Raw genomic sequence first — 17,002 nt, forward strand, 5'->3', positions numbered from 1 at the left:
TTTGAAATAACCAGCACACAATACTGGCAAATTATCAACAAAAACAGCAGCCAACTAGCACAAAACAAGCAACAGTTTACAACCACAGCAGTTCAAGCTGCCTTCTGATCCAGCATATAAAAACTACCCTTATTCATACGAAACTAAGATAAACAAAATATGTTGGCGGCTCCAAGCCTCCAACCATCCTCTCTCTCTCTCTCTAGAGGGCCTTGAGAATTTCATCTGCACCAGAGACAGTGAAAGCGCCACCTTCCTCAATGTTGGCAACCTTGACAACGAGATCATCGGCCAGGATAGCATAGCGCCTGGAGCGGGCCCCAAGCCCCTTTTCAGAGAGGTCCAGCTCGAGGCCTAGTGCCTTGGTGTATATACCTGAACCATCTGCCAGGAACTTCACGTGCTTGTTCTCGGGGTAGGTCTTCGCCCATGCCTTCATCACAAACAGGTCGTTCACTGCACATTTTATTTTTTTTAGATAAATGCTGGTTATTGTATTTATCTTTCTTTCTTTTTCTTAGAATAAGTGACCCAAAATCAAACACCCAGTTTCTGTTTGATACCAAAAACCCACCAAAAAATGGTAAACCAAAAACAAGAAATATAGAAGTTGGTCCTAAATTCCAACACATACTTTGACACTGCCAAAGAACAAACCTTGGTAGAAAGGGGCTGGAAAATTTTAAATCAATAAAAATACCGAAGAGAATTATCAACACAAACTAGTGGAGAATTAGTCCAAATAAAATACCACTAATGACAAGGATTTCGTCAACACCCTTGGCCTTGAGCTCCTCTGCAGTTTGAATGAAGCCAGGCACATGCTGCATGCTGAGATGTTCATATCACATAAAAAAAATTCATATCAGTCTGATGATCTAAATTATTTCATTTCAAATAAATTGGACTCAAGGTGGTGTGAGAGGAGCATATTAATATTTGAATAATTCCATGGATTGATTGCATTATGCATGTGTCTACATGAGATTCAAAACTAATGAAGAAAAAAGGTCCAAACAAGCATTTTTTTTCCCTGAAGCAGGTCGAATTTTTCAAAGACAGAATATAATGGATCAAGTTCGATACCTCTAAAGAAGTATTTTTCATTGAGGATAGATTTCAGTTCTTTGGGATACATGGAAATTTTATTTGTTCATTAATATTTAATGTTAAAATTTAAATAACAAAATTTTATTTGTTCATTAATTAAAAAATTGTTTCGGATAAGATTAATGGATGGTTGTAGTTAAGTTTGTTTCTATTTTCTTTACCTCTTGATGCAGTAGCAAATGAACTCAAAATTCTATACTTTTGGGGGATCAAGTTGTTGGCTATGCATAAAAAATATAAGTCAAATTGTAGAAAGACTGAATACAATGGATCAAGTCCAATATCTCCAAAATAGTATGTTTCACTGAGGAGAGATTCAATTACAACTATTTGGGGGGATACATGGGGAAAATATTTGTTCATTAATATTTAATGATGATATTAAAATAAGAAAAGTCAAACAGTTGATCTTCTTCTGTGTCATGAGCAATGCATATGCATAAAAAATTATAAAAATTAAACTTTGTTTGGGACAAGATGGTTGTAGTTCATTATGTATTATTTGCTTCACCTCTTGATGTAGTAGCAAATGAGCTCTTAAATTATATACTTTCTGATAATCAAGTGTTCCTCGTGAGTAAAACAACAAAATGGTTGTGTTATCATTCGAAATTTCAAGCTTAATTATTTAAAAAATATATTATCATAATGTGTCCCCAAAAAAAAAGATGCTATTCGGGCCTTTATCTTTTTCCTTTAGTATATTGTCTTCTATAGTGACATTTGTACCATGACACAAATATCTCACGAAAATTGGATATATCAAATCCTCAAATTTGACTATTCAACAATTATTTGTTTATACACCAGTCAAAGTTTGATTGTTTTTTTTTTAATGCCAACTTCCTAATCTACTGGAAGCATCTGTACCCAAATACAACATTTCCATGGGTAACACAACATTGGAGCTTTCCCCAATATTGCTTCTTCACTCTTTTAATATATAGATTAATTAACAAATTGCTAAAAAATGTCACAAGTTGTTAACTATTTTCATTTTACAAATAATTACCTAAGTCATTTGTAAAATTGATTTTTTTTTCCAGCATATTAGTATGTTGTGTTAAGAGCAATTAAAAAAAAGATACCTGATATTAATTTTTCTTCTTCCTGCGTTAGATAGTGAAACAATTTCATCTATTTTTAACAAATAAGAAGATAGAACACACCTCAGATCTAGAATTGAACTAACCTAGCTGAGAATTTATCTTATTTGGAAGAATAATGAAATCGATACCTCCAATATTTCCGAGTAGATCAAGCCAATACAGCGACATTAGGAAGGAATGAAAAAGAAATGAAAACGAAAATGAAGAAAAAGAGAAACCTGCAAGTGGGGGTGAAGGCACCGGGAACACCAACGAGAACGACCTTTTTTCCCTTGGCGAGGCCATGGATAGTGAGGCTCTGACGCTGATCGGACTCGTCGAACCAATCGAGGGTTCCATCGGGAAGCGTTGCTCCAACGGCGATCGGCGCCATTTTTGTGGTTTGTTTTCTTAGAAGAGAGGCGAGTTGAGAAATGAGGGGAGATATTTTGGAAAGAGCGGTGTTGTTATTTGAGAGCTCTTTTATTTGTCACATCACGTTACAATCGATGAGAAGCTAGTGTGCGATGTGCTTAGTACCGAGGTTTGGTGAGCATAACGCACAAAGTATATCGAATCAGTTTTAAATAATAAATTTAAACTGTTTAAATTTATGTGTTTCATGAGTGATATATATAAATGTTAAATTTTAAAAGTTTCAAATTTATTTACTACAAGATCAAGCGGTCAAATAAATCAATCTTTTATAAGTTATTTTATATATTCATTTTTTAATTATTTCTTTGACCACTTCATCTTGTAGCAAATGAATTTCAAAATTTTGCATGTGCATGTATCACTCATGAAGTACATAGATTTCAACGGTTTGAATTTATCATTTGAAATCGATCATATATGCTTTTGGAGTTGTGCTCACCAAACTTGCTCACCAAACTTTCTTGGTGAGCACATCACACCCTAGCTTTACTCTACAATCTAGCACTGTTTTTAACATTAATTGAAATTTAATATTTTTTATCCCGAAATTTTTATTATTATTCAAAATTAATAAATAATTTCAAATCGGAATGCAAAAGAATTTCGAAATCTTTCCAAACTGTAAATTAAAATTCCGATTTCATATAAACATTTCGCAAAAAAAAAATCCTAAAACCAGAAAATAAATTTACGGTTATTCGGCCTAAAATCAGAAAATAAATATGCGGTTTGGACATGAAATCTTGTCAAACAAAATATAGATTTTAAAATTTAATATTTTTTTGGATATTAATAAAAATTTCAGTTTTTTATCTATAATTTTAATTTTATTGATATGGTAACCTAATTTTCAAAATTAATAAGAAAACCATTTCTTATAATTGTAAAAGTTTATATAAAATTTTAAAAAAAAATATTAAACTAATAAGCAAGTTATTATCTAAACAATTAAAAATACCAATGACACATAAGTATTTATGATTTTTTAAATATAAAATGGAGATACTAAACCAGCAGAGTAAATCCCAACCAATGTTTAATTTAAGTTTCTATCCATTGACTTTTTCTATTTATATATGTGATCATGGGTGCTTCTGTCTTTTTTTTAAAAGAAAAAATTGTGAAAACTGCAAAGTTGTCAGTAGAGCTCGAATTTTCAACCTTTAAATAGCCACAATTTTTTAATCTTTTTTATAGCCAATTGTACTATCGTCCCATATTCATGAGATACTTTGGTTTACAAGTGCAATAATAATCAAATAGTGAAATTGTAAAATTAACAATTAAACACAATTTCATAGGTTCAGCAAGCTTGATAATTGAAATTGTAAAAAATAAAAAGATTATTTAACACCTAAAATAGGAAAATTCCCCTTTGTTCTCTCATCAAAGGGTCAGAGGCGGACCACATGATTTCAGGAGGAGATAACTATCCTCTTAAATTTGAATTTTAGTAAAGATTGAGATCTTTCGATCAACTTTGCTTTCTCTTAGAAAAAAAATTTGCCCTCTTTTAAATGTTTAATTTGTAATTCGAGTTAAATTTAATGTTAAAATTAAAATAAATTTTTTTGAATTATAATTGGTAATTAGAATTTTAGGTTAGAGAATCAAAAATTACAAGTCAGAATATTGAAAAATATAAGTTAAAGTATTTTTTTATGAGCACCTAATTAGTTAATAGATTTAAACTTGATTAGTTATTTAAATCCGATTTGATATTTTTTGCTCTCTCCTGACGAAAATTCTAAATCCGCCCCTACAAAAGACTGTGCGAAGAAGAATTTGTTGATAGCCCCGAAGTCCGACCATCTCATAGATTGTTTGCCCCAAGTTAGTAAATAGGAATTCACATCCCCTCAGGCAGGAGTAGACGCAGAATTTTTGTCAGGGCAGGGCAATAATCGGATGCAAATAGCTTATCGGGTACAATTCAACATAACAAAAAAAAATACCAATTAATATAATAAAAATTCTAAATTACTTGAAAAAAATCAACAATTCAACATTTATAGGGAATTTGAAATCTACATTTTGGTTCAACTTGGCAGCCTCTGCCTTTGAATTCAAAAAAAAAAAAAAAAATTGGTTCAACTAATTTTCGCTATTTGGGATCAGCGCCTATTTGGGCTCCGCTAATTTGTTTCGCTCAGAGTTTATATGGGCTCCGTTCCGTCTATTAGAATTCCAAAATGGGCTACATGGGGGCAATTTGAATTCCAGGGAGGGGCAGAGGTCCGAAAGCAGATTTTTAACACTATTTTTGAAAATCCAGCGGGGGTAGCTAACCCCCCCCCCCCCTGTGCTACAGTGGGTCTGCCCCTGCCCTCAGGTTACCTGATTGAGTAGAATTGAAACGGACGGTCTGAAATTGGAACTTTTAACTTGGCACAAATCTCAAAACACAAATAATACTTCTACTTACTGCCATCCCGAGCACTCACCGACTGAAATTAAATCTGAGCCGTCCATTTCAATTGTACTGAGTGAGGTACCTGGGAGGATACGGATCCAATAAACAGGAGGGCTTCCTTAAGGGGCAGAGTGGTAAATTCCAACAGGAATGGAAGGTCAATTGCAAATTGGAACAGTAAAGGTCGAGTATTGGTTGATATCTGGGATATATGTCTATAATAATATAGAAAAAAAAAATACTATTCTAACCTTATTACTTATTTTGTTTCTATTTCTATTACAACCTATTGCTTAGTTCAATTAAATGTAAAAAATTAAAAGTGCCATATACAAATAACAAAAATATAAATCAATGGAATAGACATTTGTATATATTTAAAAAGTCTCAAAAAATTATGAACACCAATACAAAATATTACAAGTAATTCATGTGCTCCTGAAATTATTTGGAGAACATTAAATGCTCTATCTTCCTCTCCTAATTTCTTAAAAAAAGGTGAAAAAAATAAGCATGTTTATTTTAAAGCAAAAACCAAATATATACAATTAATGTGTAGCAAATTTCTGTCTTCAGTAATTACAGCAACTATACAAGCTTTCCAGTTATCATTCCTTCTCTCTATTCTGTACACATATATCTCCAAATCATCCCCTTTTTTTTCTTAATGAAATTATATATATCTCCAAATCATTCCTGAAAATGTTCATGCAAATTCCTGCCTAGGAAGCATATGGATCAATACTGAATCATCAAAAATCCCTATTAATTAGTTCATCTTTTGTATCGCGGTACCATTCGTCTGCTTGAATTTCAGAGAAGCGTCGATAGCTCGGTTGATTAACATACAAAGAAGAATCACAACACCTAATCTTATGTTCACAAGTAACGCATGAATGACCCGTGAGAACGATCTAAAGACTCGAAGCATGTCAAATGTTACAAACATGAGCAAAACAAAACACGCAACGAGGAGGAAGAAGATGAGGAGGAGAATTGCACCGAGGATAACAACGCAACCGATGAGAGAGCCGTGAAGCAGCGCGAGGAGGAAGAGATCCAAATGGGGCACCATTTTTGGAAGAGAGATGGATAGTATGATGATGTGAACATATTCAAATAAATATTTTTGGGTAACTAATTACAGCCACACTCTTTGAATACTTGTGAATCAGGTAAGGAATATTCATAGCCTTATTAACAAGGAACAAGTGATTTTAATGTAAAATATATGCTGGATTTTTTTTTTTTTTTTTTTGCATAATATCATAATTGTCAAATTAATGAGTGATAGTACTTCTATTTGGGAATAATTAATTCAGAAAGAAAATCACATGATCCTAGTAATTACATTATTTTTAAACAAAACAATTTGCTATTTTGTATTTGGGATTTGGAAAATATAATGAAAGAAAATAACAGAAAGAAAATATAATGAAAATTAAAAATAATAACAGAAATAAATAAAAGATTTGGAATGAGAAGAACGGAATAGAAGAAATTGAAGTGAAGGGAAAAATAAAAGAATCCTCTGTTAAATAGTGAAGATATGCTTCAAAGACACAAAAGAGTGTTTAGTACAGTGGCTATGTGCTTTGGTGCATAGTTCGTAACGCCAACTAGTTCGCATAGCGCTGAGTAGCAGGTTCGGATGAATTCGGATATATTTGAATATCCGTTTCGTTTACCGATAGCAGAATTTATCTGAATCCAAATCCCGATATTGAAAAATTATTCGGATCCGAATCCATGAATTATCCGCTCTGGATAAAACAGATACGGAGCGGATTCGGATTAGATAATCCGACTCCGTTTTTACCCCTGCCAATTTGACTTTATTAAAGTTGTAGAAGACAAACCAACTAGCAATCCTGTAGTTGTGCAAAAGTTGGATAGCTTGAAAAAAATATCTAAAAAAATGAAAAAAAAAGATAATTTTTTATTTTAATTTAGCGTCGACAGCAGGATTCGAACCTGCGCAGGCAAAGCCCAACAGATTTCGAGTCTGTCTCCTTAACCACTCGGACATATCGACAATCTTTGTTGCTTCTTCTTTCAAAATTTATTTATAAATATCTAGAGACAATTATATCACCTTATTTTTTAAAAAGAGTTTTCGATATTAACTTCCAACCCCTTTCAGACACAAAGTGCTCCAGCACACTTGAGTATTGACATCCTGATGACTGATGAGTGGCCGAGTAAATATATTTATCAGGTTCTAAATAGCACACCATAGTGCTGCTATAATGTTTTCAGACCATAAAAACTATGGCGCTATCAGCGTTATTTGATGCTATTTGAGCATAGCGCCGTTTTTTCAGCCAGTCCGCTATGACACGATAAACGCTATTTGAACCTTTGATATTTATATGAAATGGTCATGTGCTGTGCTGGTACGGTGGTAACTATTAAAAAGTTCCAAGGACAACAGAACTCAGTGATGTGTTATTTAATTTGGGGTAAATTTGGCTGGAGGTTACAAAATTTTGTTCTTTATCAAATTGGTTACTCATGTTTGTTTCTCTCTAACTATTAAATTTTTAATTTGTCTCAATCCAATCAAGACATTCTATAATTTTTTTTCATCCAAAAAATTATTAAAATATATTATTTTCGTTAGTATTTTGGACGTAATGAGAATGTTCCGTTAATTGTTTGAATGGAAAAATTATAAAGTGACTTAATTGAAACAAATTAAAAATTTAATAGCTATGAAAGAACAAACTAAACTTAAGTAACCAATTCGTGACAAAGGACAAAATTTAATCACCTTCAGTGAAATTTACCCTTTAATTTAAAAAGCTTTGAAGATTGGCAATATCTTTCCCTTCACATTTTTTTGTTCTATCTTTTAATTAATGTTTTTAATAAGAAAATAAAAAATAGCTACCATATTGACAACATTCTTTAAAGAATTCCTTTTTAGATTGATATTTTTTAAATGAATTCAAAACAAAAAGTTTATAAACATATTGAATATATATGTAGCCTATTCACCTAATTTCATGTGGTTTCAATATCATTTTGTAATGCATGACAAGTCATGAAATTAATACTTTCAAATCGTTATATAGACGATAATACATGCACCAAATGTCGTTGTTTTGTATATGGTTTGATATATACAGTTGTATGTTATTTATGTAATCGCCAAAATGGTGGTTTTTCAAATTTTCTAAACTCAAAATTTGAGCTACTTCAAAGGATCCATATTCCTAGTTTATGGGCTTATGGGCTTTCTAGAGAGAGAATAAAGTTCGGTGTTGCTTATTATATAATTAATTAGGCAAGCAATACTTTTCTTCCTTTCTGCATGTGACATGTGACATTATAATTAGGCCCATTTTTAAAAGACCACATCCACATGTCATCAAATAAAAGTTTTTGGAAAATGGGAAGAGTATCAATGTATAAGAACATAAATAAAGAAAAAAAATGTGCCCATGCATGCACAAGTTGATGTTCAAATTAAATTAATATGGGCTTTTGTTTACATTTATTGTTTGCTTTGTTTCTCATGCTCTTCACACTTAGGGGTGTTCAACCGGTCGGTTCAGTTTAAACTGAACTAAATTTGTCAAACCGAACTAAAACCTAACCAATTAAAACCCAACCGAACCGACTAAATTAAAATGCCCAAACCGAACTAAAACCGAACTAAACTTCGGTTTTGTTCGGTTGAACCGAATAGAGGAATTCAATCTCAAAAAATCAAAACTCAATACATAAGCCAATACATTCATAATTTCATAGAAATGAAAATTAAGATACCATTACACACATTGTTCAATTTTATACAAATATATCGATGCTGTAAAATATCCAAAGTTCTAGATTAATATTTATTTTTTATTTTTAAGTCCAAAATAAATAAAAGAAGCAAAATAATACTTGAATTATTATATAACCGATCGGTTCGGTTTATTCGGTTTTGAGAAATTAAAACCGAACCGAACCATTTAAACCGAATTACTTTATAAAATCAACTGAACTGAACCATTTGAACCAAACAACCAAACCATTTAAACCAAAATTCTCCGTTTCGGTTCAAAACCAAATAAACCGAATCATTTGAACACCCCTATTCACACTAGTCCATATTCTTCTACAGCTCACTTAAACGGGTTGAAAATAAATGCGATATTTAGTAATTGAAAAGGATCATTAACACTTTGATATGAACATGATGTTTAAGTCAACAATGGTATAAATATTATACTGCAAAAGTGAATTTGGTAGAATGCTCAGGTTTACTGTCACAATCTACAAGATATTGTGCTGTAACCAAACCAAATTAGAAGCATCTCACCTACTGCTTAGCAGCAGTTATCATTTATCAAATTAAGAAAAACATACCATCACATGAAAAGAAGTGTTAGGTACAGCAAAAAGTTGTACATTTATTGAGTACATGGTACCAACTCTAGAAATGTTGAAAACTAAGTCCCCAAAAGCACCAATAATGAGGCTTTACCTGCCCTTTAGACCTAACCAGTATTGAATCATAGAGAGGTATCAACAGATTGTGAATAACAAAACAAATCTTTTATCTATGAACAAAAGAAACCGAAACAAATTTTAAATGAACAAAAAAAATTACAAAACTAAAAGGATAATAGACAAAAAAAAAAAAATCCTGCTCATATGGCTCGACAAAAAACATTTTACAACAGGGGCGTGTCTACTAAGGGGATGGAAAAAAAAAAAAAATGAAATAAGTACAGAATAAAGAATATAAACGGCCACGAACTCTTACTTTGTACTAGAAATTGGTTTAGTTAAAAAATACACCTCAAGTTTAGGTCCATTAGTTGTCACGGACTTGTTTTCAAGAAAACCTGAAAAATGAAAATAGAATCATAAAATTTAATTTCTTATTACCCTCTATATATAATAACTTTGTTCAATATGTAGTAGCCATATCATTTTGAACAAGGTAAAACAGCACTTCAGTGCCTAAAGCAACTACAATTACAGAACCAAATTTAACAGTTCAAACCAGATGGTGTGTGCATGCAAGTTGTGCATATAGAAACCAACAAAGTTTTCAGCAAAGTTTTCATCAAGCAGAGCACTTACAATTAAAAGCCAGGTATATGTACTATCTGACTGGTACAACAGCATCTAGGTTTCTCTCGAGAGACCAGCCTGACGGGTAATTCAATTGCGGGGCCTCCAACCGATTTCTCCACACCATAATTTTGGTACAATTAGGCCCCCCAAGACCTTCCATCTGTCTCTCATCCTCTACTAGCAGCTCTACAAACTTAGAGTCCTGGATATTAAACCAAATATTTGCATAGTTAAGTTTTTTACAGACTCGATATAAATGTGTCAATGAGAGTCAACTTAAGCTTTATGAATAAATACTGTTGGGGTTCACCTATTTGATGTTATTGTGTCAAGGGTTTGACTGGTAAAAAGATGAAGGGAGTTTGACTTTCACATTTTTTTACCCTAATTTCTATCACTGTAGAAATTACAACATTTATGAATGTCTGTTGTTGTTTTCGAAATAATGTTTCTACAAAGGTCCATATAAAAAAATAACTGTGTGCAGGTAAAAATCTAGGGTTATTCTAACTTCTATTTTTTCCTTCATCTGTGTTTTATTCTGTCGGTTGATAGCAAATCCTTGGCATTACTTCTCATAGATGATATGAAATTCTAAAAAAAAAAGGTTATGGACATACTTGCATGCTTTCCTTGCCATTGCTATGAAATATAATGGATTTGGGATGTCGGCGAAATTTTTTTGAGTCCCAGATCATGGTGCTATTGAAAGCAATACCAGATATGCTGGTACGGAACCTTCGTACTATCCTGCTATTTTGATTTGAATGCCACCCAATAACATGTTTTCGGTTACATAATGGCCCTTCTAGCAATAACCTCCTATTTGCATCTTGAAAAGTTGCAACCGGCCATGCACCGAACCCCCTACAATAAAGATTATAGGAGATTCAATAGTGTGTTGATATATATTTAAAAATACAATCATGGAAATATAATTTACAGTTGATAAAAGGATTGACAGGTCGTGAACTTGTAATCAATTCAAGGAAGGTATAAAAGGTACATCGTGAAGTTTACCAGCTTAATTTATCTTCATTTTGGGATTCATTAGTTTACCAGTCATTATTTGGGACTATAAGCTTGGTTGTTGTTGTTGTATTTTGGGATTCAGTTCTATTTTTTTAGCTAATAATGACTGAACTTGTAGTTTTAAACTTATAACACCAATATATGAAGAATCTGACTGTCTGAACCAATACCTCAGATCCAGACCATACCAAACCAAATAAAAATTCCAGAAATGCTCGGTAAATTTGTTCCTATCAATATCACATCTTCCCCAGAAAAATAAAAGAAAAACCACTTACCTAATTTTCCGCATCTCTTCGAAAAGCTCGAGCGAATAGACCCCATCGTCATCCGCAAAATAAACTATACCATTAATATGGTGCTTCTTGATATGATAAATGGCAATATTTCTCTGGCAATTTATCATCTTTCTCATGTTAGTTACATTCATCAAGCATGCAAAATGCCGATACATCATCCCTGTTGACATCAAAATACGTGCTGTATCCATTGACTGGTAGTACCGGTCCACCACAATCCACAATAGTGGCTTCGGCACTGCACTCAATGTATGTGCCAATCGGTTCAAATAATATGCTTGAAACGGTCTAACATGTGTGGTCGTCACAATGATTAGAAGTTTCCGCACATCTTTTTGGTCTATTTTAGGTAACTCGACTTTCACCGACTCTTCTCTTGGCAACTCATTACTCAACAACTCCTCTTTTGGCAAATCCTCTTTTGGTAAATCCTCTATTGGAAACTCCTCTTTTGGTAACTCCATTTTTGGTTCCTCCTCTTTCACCACCTCGAGCTCCTCCGAACTTGAATTTTGTATAATATCCGGGTTTTTGTGCATAACAACCTCTTCCTTAATTGATTGAGAGCTCTGTTTTATGTTCTTATCCTCTATGTGTCTCCCAACAACATTTAAAGTACTTGGATGTGAAGGTATATTCTCAGGAACATTAATGGAGAAAAAAGGGGTGAATCCGATAAGAATCCCGAGTATAAAACACACCACCAAATTGAACAGCGCTCTTTTCCATTTAAACCCTTTTGATCTCTGGTATCTCTGTGCCAAATTACTGTTAGACCCTGATCTCGATTTGGTATCAGGTAACCAATCCATAAGGGCAGGGAAGGAACTTAGGAGGCCTCTCAGGGCTAAAACAGTCTTTGAAGGAGACAATTTGGGAGAAGGCGAATTATCCAAAAATTCTTGGAATTGTTTCACCGACCCTTCTCTTTGTATTAAGCCGGTGCTTCGTCGAGAAGACCTCATTTTCTTTTACGGTTTAAATTTAACAGTAAAAGTGCCTAATTGCACTAAGGGTTGTCCATCAGAATTTCAAATCAGACCCAATTTGAGATCTTTTAGTTATTGATATACCGGTTGTGGATCAGAACTGAAACTCTAATTGCTCCAAAATGTCTAATCGACTGTTTTTTTTTTCACATTTCCAGAAAGCAGGTTTTGAGAAATACAAAGGTACAGATCAGAACTGTTGCATTTGAATTCAGCTTTTGCCCTCCTTGCCAAATTACAAAAACCTGTAAAGCACAAAAGAGAAAAAAAAATAGATCTACTGTTAGAAAGAAAGCATCAAGGGAGAAAAAGACTTGAATCTTAAACAAAACCAGCACCAGTGCTTTAATTTATTCAAAGAAACAGGCCAAACATACCCAACCCTATTGAATGCACATTAGGATCTAACAATATAATAAAAGATGACTTGAATTGAATAATAATACCAGTTCTTTCCATTGAAACATTGAAAAATTGCTTCAACAACAATGTCTCCATTCCCCAATTTGAAAATTCCAGAAATGGAAATTCAACAAACGGAAATACCACCGAATCATCCAATATTCAAAAAGTCACCCCAATTAAGAGGATCATAAACTTGACAATTCCAAAATCAGAAAAGAATTCCCCATCATGGCATCAAAAAACAAGCTCGGATCCCCAGAGCAACGAATTCACACAAAGAGAAAAGAGAAGGAAAGGAAATTGAAGAGCGTGTCAAGAGAGAGAAAGCATACTTGAATCGAGATCGTCGCTGGCACGGTCTCGGAGTCAAACGCGCTTGAGTCAGGGGTTTTGTTCGCTTGTCGGATCGCCTCTCTACTTGTTTTCTTCAATCGAGAGAATAAAAATCAAACAATACATACATTTATATACATAATAAATTCAGATTACGAGAGAGAGAGAGAGAGAGAGATGGAAATATAGAAGTGGCGGCCTTAGTACTACAAGTAGACAAAGGGTCAGGTGAGGTAAGAGAGAGAGGGAGGAACAGAGTAGGTCCGTTAGGCATCGGAGCTACTTTTGAGTAAACAGATCGAAGACCGTCCGATCTGAAAAACGATCTGTGCACACTAAAATTGACACAGATGCGCACTTTTTAAAGTGGAGAGAACACATCGTATGGAAGATCGGACGGTGATTGAGCCCATTAGACCAAAAGTACGTCCGATAGGCATCGGACCTACTCTTCTCTCGAGAGAATGGTGCGAGTCTTTGTGAATCCATATGCCTGCAGTAACTCAAAATTTCAGACTATATCTAAACCGTCAAAATATTTATGGCACGAATATTGAAGGTCTCCATGAGTTCCATCCTGGATAGGATGTTAACAGATCCAGCCGTCCGATTTAAACCCATCGCACAAGTGGACGCTCGATATGTGTTTATCTATAGTTGATTATAAAAGAACAGTTGTTATGTAATAAATATTAAGTTTGAAATTAAAAAATTCCTAAAATAATAAATAAAGTCTTCATGTACGATGGACTTTTTCATAATTGGTGTTATCAATTTAAAATTAATACACCATTAAAAGTTGCATTATATAACTTTTTTTATTTTTTAGAAAAAAAAAAGTTGGTATGATTTAACAAAAGAAAGGTCCGTCTTTCCATTATTGGATTAAGGAAAATATTATAAGATGCTACTTTATCCAAAAACAATTTGTAGGGACAGAAAAGGAAGCTCCGTCCTTCCTTTATCACAAAATTTATATAAATAGGTAAAAAACACCATTCCTTTATTGTTATTATTATTATTATTATTATTATTATTATTATTATTATTATTATTATTATTATTATTATAAATATATAAAAAAAAACTGCTTTTTAGATGGTCCAAAATATTTGGAACAATAAAACTGTTACATATCTAAAAAGTAAAAAAATAGTTTAAAAATATAAAATTTGATCTTCAAGTATATTTTAATATTTTAATATAATAGTGTATATTGAGTGATTAAAATTGACTGTTTGAATTTAAAAACAAAAGATGAACTTGTAAAGTAAAACCACCAACTTGTTTTTTTTTACCATCTTGTAAAAATTAATACATATGTAACAGCATTTTCGAAAATGAAAATTGAAATTTACATTCCTGATATATTTCATTTTTTTTAAAACCATGTTAAATGTGTTTATTAATTTTGAAGATGATGGGAATAGGGATGTTCATCAGTTCGATTCTGTTGAAACCGAACCGAATTAGGTAAATCAAAGTTATAATTCGGTTTCAAAAATAGAACCAAACCAAATCAATTTAGCATTGCAACCTAACCGAATCGAACCAAAGTTTTATTTCAGTTTGTTCGGTTTATTCAGTCAAATCGAAATATATTAATTATTTTATTTAAAGCAATTGATTTATAATAAACTAAAATATATTAAGAAATAAATCAGGTATTAAGAAATAAATCGGGACATTAAAAAATAAATCAAAGTATTTAAAGCAATTGATTAAAAAATAAATCGGAGTAGTCCGGACCAAATTCATAATATATAAAAGTTCAGTCGGTTCGGTTATTTTGGTTTTGAAAAATTTCAAACCAAAAAAAACAAACCGTTTAATCCAGACTAATTTGATTCAGTTCAAAACCGACTAAACCGGACCCAACAAATGCACCCTGGATGGGAACAAAATATCGAGTAAAACAAACCTTCTGCTGTGGTTGAGTAAATATAATCTGATTATCTGAATAAATAAATGGATTGCAAAATTGCATGTCGATATCTTCAATGTATGCCACGTGGCACGAGATTAGATGCATTAAATTTGTAAAATTGGTGCTCCTTCTGGTCTTCTGGAGCCTAATAAATTAAATGTAACTTTAACTGTGAAGTAGCAGAGCATTTAATTTGTTGCAGAGCTTAATTGATGGCTTTTAAATATCCAACAAACATTTAATTTCTTCACATTATTTCATGCTTTTTACCATTTTACTATTTCGCTATTTTAGTTGTGATATCTCATTCAATCAATTTTTTTTATGTTAAATTGAATGAAATAATGTTGCATCAGTCATCACCCTAGTGAAATGTACATCATGCAAAAAAATATATATATTTAAATTGTGACTTAGCATCAAAATTAGTTGGACCATGATGATATTAAAAAGGTTGTTTAGATGTGAAAATCAATTTTTTTTTCCCGGTTTTCTGAAACCGTGGATTTATTATGCGGTTTTAGAGTGCCAAAACCGTGAATTTAATTTGCGGAAAGCTGATCCAAAACCGTAAAATAAAATTGTAGTTTGCATATTTTTCGAAATCTTGTCAAACAGGATGTAGAATTTTTTTTTAGATATTAATAAAATTTTCGGGAAATGTACATCATGCAAAAAGAAAAAAATATTTTAATTGTGACTTAGCATCAAAATTAGCTGGACCATGATGATATTAAAAAGGTTGTCTAGATGTGAAAATCAAATTTTTGATGACATGTTGATTGGGATTTAAGGTGGCATTGCTACCAAATATGATGTAATGATAATTTGACAAAGAGATGTGATAACTTGACAACAAGATGTGTAACATGATATTTCTCATGCAAAATAAATAAATATAAGGAAGGATTGAAGATGTATAACAAGATGAATTTATTGGATATATACAAGTTATTTTTATTTAATACAAAGAATAATAACTCTTAAGTAAAATATTTTCATAAATTCAACAGCTTTCTGCGTTGAATATAAGCCGAAATTTTTATTAATACCATTTTCACAAAACAAAACAAAAAAAAACACCCCTAAAATTGAAGAATTCAAAAAATACTAAGGCGTCCAATTCAATCTGCGGTCTCATTCTCGGAGGAGCGCATATTGAATTGGAGGCCCCTCAAAAACCTAAGTATCAGTATATTACAGTGTATTTTTTAGATTTTTAAGAATCTCCAATTTAATTTGCAGCTCTCTAAAAATGAACTGTAGATTGAATTAGCGGCCTTGATATTTTTGAAATTCCTCATAAATTCGATAGCTTTCTACGTTAAATATAAGAGCGAAAGCATACTTGAACATCTCAAAATCACAAAAAAGGAGGAGGTTTTTGCAAAATCTCCACAAGAAAACTATACGCACCAAATTTTACCTGCTTTTGCACCAACATAACTTCAAAAAAAGATAAAGCAAGGAAGGTACATAACATACAGTTTTTTATCATTGAATGCACTAAATTCTCAGATTATTATAATGGGATACCTTTTGATGCAAAAATAAAGGCTATTAATCTTTTTGCAAATTTATACTTATCTGGTCGTGTGATATTAAAGATGTACCAGATCAGGTACAAGCAGGTACAGGAACACGTATCCTCTGCATTAATTCAAAAGGAAATATTTTGAGTTAATAAATTTTGACTGTCTGATTTTAAGAGAAATCAATCTGATCGTCTGATTTTATTACAAGAGCTTTTTAATATTGGTGCGGATCTAGTATGCATGGTTTTTAAAGCGCATTGGATGGTCCAGATGCATTAATTCAAATGATTCCATTTTGAGTTAATCAATGGGGGAGGGATCAGATGATGAATTTGTGTCATCTGCGTTAACTCAAAA

The 17,002-nt window shown here is 32.4% G+C and overlaps 2 protein-coding genes and 1 non-coding gene across 3 annotated transcripts; all 3 read right to left on the reverse strand.

Moving 5' to 3' along the window:
• LOC144562563 (peroxiredoxin-2C-like) lies at nucleotides 1–2,695 on the reverse strand. The gene is made up of 3 exons (XM_078311756.1): nucleotides 2,438–2,695; nucleotides 752–831; nucleotides 1–456 (listed from the first exon to the last, which is right to left on the reverse strand). Exons 1-3 carry the CDS (start codon nucleotides 2,590–2,592, stop codon nucleotides 203–205), a joined length of 489 nt encoding a protein of 162 aa, XP_078167882.1. The 5' UTR covers nucleotides 2,593–2,695; the 3' UTR covers nucleotides 1–202.
• Nucleotides 2,696–7,002: 4,307 nt separating this feature from the next.
• TRNAS-CGA (transfer RNA serine (anticodon CGA)) lies at nucleotides 7,003–7,084 on the reverse strand. Its single transcript has one exon. It is a non-coding gene; the product is annotated as a tRNA-Ser (tRNA).
• A 2,494-nt stretch (nucleotides 7,085–9,578) lies between these two features.
• LOC144562564 (putative beta-1,4-xylosyltransferase IRX9L) lies at nucleotides 9,579–13,409 on the reverse strand. The gene is made up of 5 exons (XM_078311757.1): nucleotides 13,183–13,409; nucleotides 11,436–12,690; nucleotides 10,746–10,992; nucleotides 10,132–10,327; nucleotides 9,579–9,890 (listed from the first exon to the last, which is right to left on the reverse strand). The coding sequence occupies exons 2-4, from the start codon at nucleotides 12,419–12,421 to the stop codon at nucleotides 10,154–10,156; spliced, it is 1,407 nt and encodes a 468-aa protein (XP_078167883.1). The 5' UTR covers nucleotides 12,422–12,690; nucleotides 13,183–13,409; the 3' UTR covers nucleotides 9,579–9,890; nucleotides 10,132–10,153.
• Between the last annotated feature and the right edge of the window lie 3,593 nt (nucleotides 13,410–17,002).

The sequence above is a fragment of the Carex rostrata genome, chromosome 12 (assembly GCF_964058835.1).
Source record: "Carex rostrata chromosome 12, lpCarRost1.2, whole genome shotgun sequence".
NCBI lineage: Eukaryota > Viridiplantae > Streptophyta > Magnoliopsida > Poales > Cyperaceae > Carex > Carex rostrata.

Coding starts and splice junctions, on each gene's coding strand:
- LOC144562563 (XM_078311756.1), bottom strand. CDS start 2,592: ATGGCGCCGATCGCCGTTGGAGCAACGCTTCCCGATGGAACCCTCGAT. Junction 832..2,437: donor GCCTTCACCCCCACTTGCAG/GTTTCTCTTTTT, acceptor TGAACATCTCAG/CATGCAGCATGTGCCTGGCT. Junction 457..751: donor CGAAATCCTTGTCATTAGTG/GTATTTTATTTG, acceptor TAAAATGTGCAG/TGAACGACCTGTTTGTGATG.
- LOC144562564 (XM_078311757.1), bottom strand. CDS start 12,421: ATGAGGTCTTCTCGACGAAGCACCGGCTTAATACAAAGAGAAGGGTCG. Junction 10,993..11,435: donor GAAGAGATGCGGAAAATTAG/GTAAGTGGTTTT, acceptor TCTTTATTGTAG/GGGGTTCGGTGCATGGCCGG. Junction 10,328..10,745: donor ATGGCAAGGAAAGCATGCAA/GTATGTCCATAA, acceptor TTTAATATCCAG/GACTCTAAGTTTGTAGAGCT.